This window comes from Perna viridis, chromosome 11 (assembly GCF_037379345.1).
Source record: "Perna viridis isolate PV_CMFRI_1.1 ecotype Kerala chromosome 11, ASM3737934v1, whole genome shotgun sequence".
In the NCBI taxonomy this organism is placed as follows: domain Eukaryota; kingdom Metazoa; phylum Mollusca; class Bivalvia; order Mytilida; family Mytilidae; genus Perna; species Perna viridis.
In genome coordinates, this window is record NC_142455.1 from 23,525,581 (window position 1) to 23,536,927 (window position 11,347).

At 33.9% G+C, this 11,347-nt stretch overlaps 1 protein-coding gene across 1 annotated transcript; it reads right to left on the bottom strand.

The window, feature by feature from the left end:
* Window positions 1-490: 490 nt before the first annotated feature.
* Window positions 491-7,763, bottom strand: LOC148603435 (uncharacterized). The gene is made up of 2 exons (XM_088553390.1): window positions 7,605-7,763; window positions 491-1,940 (listed from the first exon to the last, which is right to left on the bottom strand). The coding sequence occupies exon 2, from the start codon at window positions 1,928-1,930 to the stop codon at window positions 1,004-1,006; it is 927 nt and encodes a 308-aa protein (XP_088409516.1). The 5' UTR covers window positions 1,931-1,940; window positions 7,605-7,763; the 3' UTR covers window positions 491-1,003.
* Between the last annotated feature and the right edge of the window lie 3,584 nt (window positions 7,764-11,347).

Sequence of the window (11,347 nt, forward strand, 5' to 3'; positions counted from 1 at the left end):
TTGTTGTTACCCTTACTTTTATTCAAGTTATCGCAAGACCATATTACGTCTACTTACGACTATAATGACAGAACCACACCATTATATATATATGCCACAATTTTTTTTTGTAGAACCTATTATAACTCCTACAGTTAATAGCTTACTGGCAGGAGACCTGAAATACAACGCAATTCTTTATAAACCGTTCTAACAATACAGTAAATGACCGACATGAAACACAATCATTAATTATATATATATGTAGGTTTAAATCTTAAGGCGACATTCAATAAATTTTTGAGGGCACTGTTAACGTTTTTTTTAATGTTATCAAATAACCCTAGATTTTTTCTCATCAAGGTTCCAACTTCGCCTTTTAGTTCAAATTTCACCATGCCAGCAACAGTCCCATTGTTGATATCAAAATGTAATCTATATGCGGTATGCGATCTGAAATAAAACTTGTTTTTGATAGTAGATTCTGTTTTTTTTAGATATACTATACAAATGCATAATTTCGTTTTATTTTTCCAAATCTATACACTAATTACATATAATATATATCTCAAAACCAGTTGAAAGTGGCACATGAACGGCTTCCTGGGATTTTTAAATGCGCAAAAAAGTCCAGTTTTGTTTACCTATGCTTGTAGACATGAAACTTTGTCAATACGGGGTACTTTTAATTAATTTCTTTTTCATATTTAAACTTAAAAATTATAGATAGCAAATATCAAGAAAGCATTACCAGTCAAGTTAAATCATATCACATTTTAATTATTCAATGTTTGTTTCGGCAGAGTTTGGATAGACATCATATAAAATGTATATGTTTTCAAACTATCCTTTTTTCTGTTCTGCAGTTATGATCGCAATTCATATATAAGAAAATAAGTATGATGATTCAGTGCAAACAATATATCTTACCAATAGAATAAAAAAAAACGATAACAATAAACAAAATCAACGTGAAAAAGTGAATCGTGATGGCAACGCAAAAAAAGGATAATCGCAGTGAATGTTAGAGAGAAACATCTATTTCTCTTCCTGATTGCATAATTTCGATCACAGATAACCAAGGCCGATCTTTCCTCATAAAGTCAAGGAACTCGTCTTTGTTCTCCTTAACTACCACTGGAATACGAATATTTGGCTTTGATCTTTTGGCCACATTGAAAGCCCATAATCTTTTGTTCCCATCAGTTACCCAGTATTTCTTGAATGCTTTGTATACTGTAATGGCATCAACTGACTGACTGTGATCATTATCTGATAGTAATGTATAAGGGAGCTTTTTTATAGAACCATTTATTTGTATGGATTCTTTAGTATATCGGACGTCAGAAGGGCAAAGATTTGTACTTTCACTTGAAAGAGTGATAAATTCTATTGACATCACATTTGGGCTTCGATCGTATATCACCGATGACCTAGGCGTGTGACTTTCAAGGACACTACTTCTTGTTCTGCTGTGGGGCAGGGAGGAAAAGTTAAAATCACTGAAATTGCTCGAAGAAGAATGAGACACCGCAATATTTCTATTCGTCTGTGCACAAGGAGCAAGTGGTGCATCAGGTGCAATACTAAGGACTTCAGAATGCCATATTCCATCTGCATATCTACCATCGTAGAACTTTACCGTTCGACCACCGTTTAACGAGTTCAACTTCCTGCTATCAATATAATAAACTTCTTTCACTGGGATAGTTTCACATTTTCCAAGTTTTTCGAGGTGTCTGAATACCCATAACCTCCTATTATCAGCAGTGACCCATCTATTGTCCCTCCTCATGACAGATAGTGTAGGAATAGATTCCACTCGACACCGACCTTCCGCCAAAGCATCTAGTGTTCGTCCAATATTTACACCTCTGTGAACGCTGTTCTTGTCGAAACGGTTATTTATTTCCCTCTGACTGAAATATATCTCTGACGGCCGGAGATGCATCTTTATCGAACTGAAAAAGTGAATTTATGAAAAAGTTATTAGTAACGATCTGTGAGTGGAAGTTGTTTTTACCATAGAGCAAGCAGAATATCAAACATAAGGTTACCGCTATGTTCTGAAAATAATTTTTCAGAATTACGTTCAGAAATCATGACAGTTAAAAATAGTAACTGTTTTCCACTTTTGTACACATGCTAGTGGATTCTGAATTTGCTGAAAACTGTTTACTAGTGAAAAAAAGTCATGAGAAAATAATTACATCAAGTTCATTCAACGAAGAGAAGAGACAATGGACATAGATACGTTTTCCAAACGAAAGTGGTTATTATGATTTGTAATCATATTGTAATGCCTAATAATAGGTTTTGTAAGTCTAGTTTGTTTTCCTTCAAAAATATCCGATGTAGAACGTATTGAAATCCGGATACCGATCTGCATATTATTGTTTACTTCCGGGAAATCGAAACGCTGCAACACAATGCAAAATCTTCTATTTTATGCTTTCCTTAACATTTTTATCATGTAGAACTATATATTTGTACGTTTGTATCAGTATTTTTTTCACAAAAAAGATATTTGCTTTTAAAATTGAACCAAATGTCATGTCAATAAGAGTCTCCATGCATAGCATATATAGACGAGGACCCATTCTCATGAAGTCAAGGAGTCACGTGACGAGACTTGCATACCCTATTCATTGAGGAAAATTAAAGGCTACTTTTTGTCGTTTTGCAATACTTTATGAAATTGTGGTTTTTCGGTGCTCAAAACGAATATCAAGTTAAAATATTAAAGAGATACAAGGAATAGAAAGTCAACTGTAGAGTAGATGTATTCAATTTATTCAGAACTCTACATGAGTGTAGTTTCTTTTGCATATTTTATTTCCTTACAAGTGTAAGGTTTTGCCCATTTTAACTACATGTATATCCTGCGTCAAACAGTACTCATCAGGAAACAAAATGCTAATTAAAAATACAACACAAATGTAACCGAAACGTTCTGCGAGTATTGGGTAAACAGATATATAAATTTAGCGTATCCTCTTTGTATAAGTCCATTATTCGTATAAAATATCACATCAATGCTGCAATATCCGAAATGAGATTTCCGGAATATTAATTTTCTAACGATTCATGTCCAAATATTAATTTATGGATGACTAGTAGGATAATGGCTAGCATGTTGACAAATTGGGTTGTATTTGTTACTTGAGAAAGGGAATATGCATACAAATATTGCAATGTTTATAATTTTAATTACTTTTAATTAAAGGAATTTTTAAGTAAAAAAAAACAAGTCAAAGAAAGGAAGACATAAATAAACAAATATGATATGCAGACTTGGTTATCGCTATATAAATGAGTTTTGTCTCAAATCAATTTTAGATTCGTTTTTTTCATACATAGCATCTTCCCAAAAGAAATATGAAGTTAGCCTTATGTGAAGGCCTACACTCCAGATCAATAAAATAGAAAACTCACGGCTTCGTGATATAACTAACACAATGTATTTCCGTTCGTGTCATTAATTTTCCTTTCAACTATGGTACACAACTTCAGCACATGCGTATGGGGTTGTCAAATCTCTGATAAGTTATGCCATAGCTGGCCGAAACTACGCAAACTTGGTATAGTGTAAGACTTTTATTAGGCTTCTGGAACAGGTTTAGCTAGTACTATACGGTTAGGTTAGTTCTGAAAATCTTGTCTTTGCTGAAACAAATCTGTTTTAGGCAGTCCAAACAGATAGTACGCCTAAATGAAATTGTATGATGTACCCTTGCGGATAAAGAGACCTTTTAAGTTGTGTATGTCCTGTTTTTATGGAATGCCCAATTGATTAAAATTGGACAGAGGATATTGATTCTAGAGCCAATCAAATACTTGGTCTGCTCCCCCACATTGGGAATAATTCTACCTAATGTTCAGTTACATGCATTTATATAATGAAAAAGGCTGTGTACATAACAAAAATAAGAAAACACATTCAGACACAAATCTCTTTACACTCTGGGCACTGAAAGAGTAGTCAAGGGAACCAAGGTCATAGCGGTAATCAAAAGAATGTAAACCAGGGACAAAGACCAGACATGGAAAACAGACATACAGAACAAAGAACATAAAGTAACTAAAATCATACATACAAAGTAACAAAAGCAAATGAGCAACTCGGACTCGGACCAGGTGCACCGGTAGGGTAAGCGTCCTCTGCTTTTCTAGAAACACCCACCGAGTTGCTCATAAAAAAATCAAGTCCGGGGGTAGACAAACGAGGAAAGGAAAACTATGATCCATTGAATAAATCAGTTTTCATGGTGCAGATGGATACACCAAAACGATCCACGAGTTCATGATGACGAACATAAAACTTCTGTAGTGATGACTTCAATCTTGTAGCAACATAACTCTGTTCCAGAAGCCTATTTGTTAGAGTTCTAGCATGATACAAAAAGTCTGCGTAGTTTCGGCAAGCTCTGGCATAACGTATGAGTTGTGATATGAACAGTCCATACGCAGGAGCCGAAGGAATGTTACCGCAGATGAAAGAAAAGTTGACAATTCTGAATGAAAAGTCATCACGTTTGTCGTAAAGTGTGGTTAATAGTTTTCCTTTACCATCGATTTTTAAGTGTAGGTCAAGATATGAGGCTGACTTCACAGTGTCTGTAGTATCCTTTATCGCAAGTTCTTTGGGGTAGATGCGATGTATGAAATCCCCGAAATTAGGATTGTTTAAAGATAATACGTCATCTATATAGCGGAAACTGAGATTGAAAAATCTAGCCAAACAATATTCTTTCTTTCTGATCAGATCAGCTATAAAGTCAGCCTCATAAGAGTGAAGGAATAGGTTAGCAAGTAAAGGAGCACAATTTGTTACTATTGGAATGCCGACCGTTTGTTGAAAAACACGTCCACCACACTGGACAAATATGTTGTCGATTACAAATTCCAGCATTTTGTAAACATCTTCCTCTGTATATTTTGAAGATGATTTGGAAATATTTCTTACAAAGTATGAGGAATCTCTACCAAGAACTATATATTTGTATTTAGGTATACCATCTTTTTTGGAAAAACAACGATGCATAATGTTTTTAAGTCGGGATTTTAACTGAGTATGGGGAATAGAAGTATACAGTGTTGAAAAATCATAGGCTTTAATGTTATTATATTCAGATAATAGTCTTCAACTGATTGTCTTCAAAAGATCTTTCGAATTTTTCAGGATCCACATTGAATTAATACCACCACGGGAGTAACAAGTGTTGTGGTAGGACGGTAGACCTTCTTTGACAATGGTGAGTATAGAAGTTAAAAGTTTTGAAAGAGGTTTGGTTGTACATTTTGCAGATCCAGCTATGAAACGGTTTTTGTATAGATTCTTGTGGAGTTTAGAAATCCAGTACATAGATAGTAAATCACAATCATCGTCCTTGATAGAGAAACCAAAAGAGGATAGCACAGATTTATGGTTATCCACAATCTCTTCTTTGGAGAGAGTGGTAGCAGGTTAGGTCTTATCACTGTTATTATTGTCTACGTCTACCTCTGATAATAAACATTGGATATAAAACGTTTTGCAGACTAAACAATGTTGTTTTGGGCTTTGTCTGTTGGTGCGACAACATATTTGTCATGTATAGTAGACAATGTTTTCGCTACATCGGGGTCTTTGAAAACTGATGTTACCTTGGCACTCATTGACTTACTTAAAACTTTCATTCGTTTCAAAATTAAAGACTTCACGGCCTTTAACCACTCTGACAGAAAATCAATGTCTTCTTGTTCTCGTTTTATCCATTTTCTTGTATAGTCCTCTACGGCATCCATAAGAACTTTAAAGTTATAATTCCAATTTATGGAGCGTGGTTCACGGTACTTGGGACCTTTAGAAAGGATATTACGCAGAGATTCGATTTCGGTAATGGTTAAATCTCCCGTAACGACGTGACCAGAAGGACCATATTTGAATGGAGAGGTTTTGCAAGAACAGTCAGGTGGTTTAGCCTTGAAGTCTGCAATCTCGAGGTTTTGCAATAGCCTTTTATAATTGAAAATTTTGGATGCAATGGGTGAAGTATAGGAATATGAAATAATTGGTATGGATTTGTCCTTGAAATATGTGGGAATTTTGTTGGTAACGTTTTGGTGATGGAGGATGTTAGTCAAATTAATTGCATCTATACCTTTGTTGACAAACGGTAGTGGAAGAAATGATCGTTTTTTTTTCATCTTGACTTTTCACACAAACTGGTTTAAAGAGTCTGTGGAAACCAATATCCAAAATGATGGCAACAAGTCTGAATAATTATGAGGTGGGGTCAGAAACAGGAATGTCAAGACTTGTTTTGTGAAGGGAGTGTAGTAGAGTGAGAGGTATAGAATAAAGTTTGGTTCTAATGTGATGAAGTCCAAGAGGTGTTTGTATGAAAGGAAAGAGACCATCTATGGAGACATCATGTAACTTAGGTGACGTATTGGACTCATTAACCACTTCCGGGTCAAATGGCCACCCCTATGTAGTACCAAAAACACAATGAACCTGGACATATGCCTTGTAAGTGCATTATTTGTGTGTATTATGCTTAAAAGTAGTCAAAATAAAGCTGAGAATGTGTACTTGAAAATTATATATGTAATTAACTACAAAAGTGTATGAATATTGTTTACATGTGTGAGTAATTTGCCTCCATGCGGTCAGTTAGTAGAAAAGGTAAAAATGTTGATTTTCAGTATTATTTATTCAAGTAAATCTGTAAAGAATTTCTACAATCATCGTACCATTAGCATAATGATTTTGGAAGCCTTATTTTCCAAGTTTCGCACCGGTATGCAACTTAAAGATGTCATTTGTCCTGGGAATTCACAGTGAAACTTTGAAAATTACTTTTTTAACATGTAAATTAATGGAAACGTTAGAAGTGGTTAGTGAGACCATAGTGGCGATGGCCATGACTCCTTTCCCGTCTTGGATTTTTATCAAATAAATTAATCACATTTATGTTATTGTTATATTGGCTTGAAAGGTTTCCTATACTTTTGATTTTGTCATTGCATCCCTAAGGTATTGCAGTACCTAATCTGCGTATCCAGTACTCCTCTCTTTCCCTACGATAGTTTTTACTTAGAACGGGACTGTTCGTAGAATGGTAATTTTTTTTTCTAAAATACGAATTTTCATTGAGAGGATTGAATGATATTGTTGATTAAAGTGTTGATAAACTGTCGGGAATTTGGAGAAAATTGTAAAATTGTAATCATAATTGACCATGGGCAGCAGGAATGGTGATATCTTAAGAGAATGAAAGGCCATTACATAATCCCGTTGTGTTTTGTTTACAAAGATACACACAAAACGTATGTAATAATGTATGCATGCATTTCGGTTAGACCAATACATCATCATATACTAATGTAAGAAGATAGACAGAAACCCAAACCAAACAAAATAAACCATAAACAAACAACACAACAAACAAAATATTTTCACTATTTTTGATTTTAAGCATGTATACCCATAAGATAAAATAACTTCGAACCTTCTTGCAGTTTGAAATGCCATAGTTTATTTTGATTTGATAGCAAATCTCAAGGTATAAAGTGTATCTCTACAAAGATACACACCCTACGACCAAATCGACTGTTTTAAATAAATGCAAAATGCCTACCTTTACATGGAAGCTTCGTTCTATGTATTAAATGATATATATAATTGTATTTTCGGTATTGATTTCGCGAATATTCCTAACACGACACATATAAATCCATTTTGTTAGAAATTTGTTTCTAAAAATAGACTAGAAAACAAATTTCTAAAATTGTGTTTATTTTACACACTTGTTCATCGTCTTTTTTATCTATTGAGTTCTGACGTGTATGTTTAAATATCAATTTTATTTTCTAATAAAACATGTTCATCGAATTAATTAAAATGTAATTCACACAAAAGCAAATAATAGGCATAGAAAGCATTCTATAGTCAATATGAAGTTCAGTAATTGTATTGATAATGGTGCACATGAATATAAAACGGGCCGTCACATCAATATCTACGTTTGTTAGACCAATACATCATCATATACTGATGTAAGAAGATAGACAAAAACCCAAACCAAACAAAATAAACCATAAACAAACAACACAACAAACAAAATACCAAACAAAAATAGAAACACCCGCCGACTTGCTAATAAAAAAGTGAAGTCCAGGGTAGACGAAAGAGGAAAGGAAAAAAAGAAAGATTAGACACACTATTTGTTTTTAAGGTACATGTAACATGTATAATTAGTGAGATTTAGAATGTTTATCTTGACAATCTCTGGTAGATAAATCCAGTTCTCTAATTATAGAACAGGTGTTTCACTATTTTTGATTTTTAAGTATGTATAAAGGCAGTTTTTGTACACATAAGATAATAAACCTTCCTGCAGTTTGAAATGCCATAGTTTATTTTGATTTGATAGCAGATCCCAAGGTAATCTTTTCCCCTACATTTTAGAAATGTAATGGGTAGTCTTTTGTGAATCTATTCTATTGTTTAGTCATACGTCCAAAAACTGTTATCTTTTTATAGTGAATGATAAAGTGTATCTCTACAAATTTTCTAAGATTGTCATTGTAAACCCTTTCCTACTTATCGTTGAAGAAAGTTTTCGACATTGTATATTTGTACTATGATATATAAAACATAATCCATTCAACTATTAGAAACGGAAATCATGCGAAGATACAACATACATTTTAGAAGGCACCAATTCAAAATGAAAACATTTTATAAACAACTATTTAGAACGAAACATAACGCATTATCTGCAAAATATTTTTTAGTTCCATATGCCTTTCGTGCGTCCATCGGAAATGTATAGTTTCTTTTGATGGTTGTGATTCTTACCAATCTTACCAGATTTTTTAATGTGTCTATTTGTGTTCATAGGCCAAACAAATATAACAGTTAATCCTTAAATATTTTCGAAAAATTGAAAAAGAAAGTAAACGTACAATAGAAAAAAAAAACAGATATGATGAACCCTAATAAATGCACTAGCGTATCACGTAAATACCAAATAATAAATACTTTCAAATATCACCAAAAGGTCTTTCACAAATGTAAACACACTTTTAAGTAAGCTTTGAAATGCCCTTATATCAGAGGTAATAAAATCCACGGTAACTTTGTCACTGATTCAAAAACAATGTGAAATAACGCCACAGGGACAAATCAATAACCAACCTCTCCTGACTGTCAACTCATGCTTTAAAATTTACTATCAAAATTATAATTGTATTCAACAGATCACAACAAAAAACACAGGACTGAGAGGATATATTTCTTTGTCAAGTTTCTCGAAAACATAAATTCAAGACTTCCCCTAATTGGTATTGATCTACATAGTTTAATCATAATGTCATTCCATTGTGTCCTAGGGGCACATCACATCATGGGATTGGGAGGTTTATAGAATCAACCATGTGATTTGACTGATCCAAAAAATATAGAATGAAACTACATTGTTTTGCTTGTCTCAAATGAGCAATACGCCGGCTTAAAGTTTCTTTAGTGAAACATCGTAACTTTTAGGCATTAAATCCTTCGTTCTGTTTCTGCGTGGGAACCACAAATAAGTAGATTCAGTCGGCTCTCTTGAACACAATCTAATATTTTTGTTTTGAATATCTACAAAAACGTTCTGAGGCATTAGAAGAATAGAACGTACTTTGCTTAGGATTCGTATTCAGATTCTGCTAGTTTAAACTAGTTTTTTTTGTAAAAGACCTGAGCTTTTTGTTTATTTATAATTGAGTTCACCAAATATTTATCCTTTCTTGGTTAAATGTTTTTTTCGGCATTTGTCGTATCCAATGGAAACATTTGTAAAATTTGATTGAATATATACTGACTATGGTGTTTAATAAGAGTAAATATTGGATCACTATATGATAATACCCAATTATGTCTTCCAACCTTTGGTTTTTTTTTAATTTCATTTAAATGTCTCATTATTTGCTTTCATTCTTTATCTAATTGAAACAATAGATAAACTATTTGTTAATGAAAAGGTCGATTTAAAGTTATTTATATCTAGTTGATATACTGTCTGTTCATAGGGCAGCCTGAAACGTTTTCATTCTAGAATACATTATTGATATGTGTAATGAACTATCACTATCTTGTTTTAAAAATATATTTTTAAATACAACAAAAAGGTCTTCAATAAGTGTAAACACACCTTCAACTCTAAACGGCCCCGACAACACAAAAGTAAGAACAGCTACGATAACAAAACGATGACACTCTTTCACAATTAACTAAAAAGTTGAATATTGACACGAAGTTACCTTAATGTCAAACACTGACATTAGGTCGAAATAATTCATTTCTAACCAAGTATCATATTGCAACCGCGGCAGACAACTTGGAAATATAGGGTAAAAATCCAAAATCGACAAGGTTTTATTTTTATTAGTTTGTTTGTTTGTTTGTTTGTTGGGGTTTAACGTCCGAGCAGCAATATTTCAGCTATATTCAGACAATGAACATGAAATGGATGACAAAATGAACATGAAATGAAAAAAAAGGATGGGTCACGAGGATAATATGGTCGACAAATTTTGATTGCAACTGGAAAAAGGGGCATGGGTAAGGTCGGGCAATTTAGCCTCCTGTGGCGGAGCGCAAAGGTTCCTACTCCTATCGAATACCACAGCAGGGTTCTTTAACGTGCGAGGAACGTGGCATCGTTCCCAACACGGTGCACCACTATGGTTTGCGGTCAGGTTTTCCGTATTATAGCCTGACAACCCCAGCATGTAACACGCCAGGGGTACCCCATTCCACCACCTGGGGTACACATCCCAGTTGCTCTGTGGGCAGAGCGCCTAGCCCCCGGCTAGGTTTCTGAGCACTATTTAGTCGCCTTTTACGACAAGCTTAGCGCTGCTGCAGGCCTATTCTTTTATCACCCGGACCTGCACGGGGCTATTTTTATTAGTAGTGTTATAGTATGGTGCATATGGATATACTGTAGCGATATACAAAACGTCTGCATAGTTATGGTCAGTTTTAGCATAACGTAAGAATTATGATATGAAAACTTCATTCGAAGGTGCTATAAATACGACTGAGCCTACCGGAGCTCGAAAGAATTTTTGTGCTTATAAAGAGAGTAAAAAATTAACTCAATATATGAAATAAACCAAACAATTACTAAAACATTAATATAGCTCATAAAAAATCATATAGTGCATAATACATGTAATATCTATATATCCATCCCCCTTTCAAATTACCGAACTAACAGTAACTCAATTTTGCTGCCTACCCCCCCCACACACACACACACACACAAAAAAGAAAAACGAAAATCTGTGGATGAAAAAAAGTGTATTTGTGTCCATCAAAAAGACCAAAATT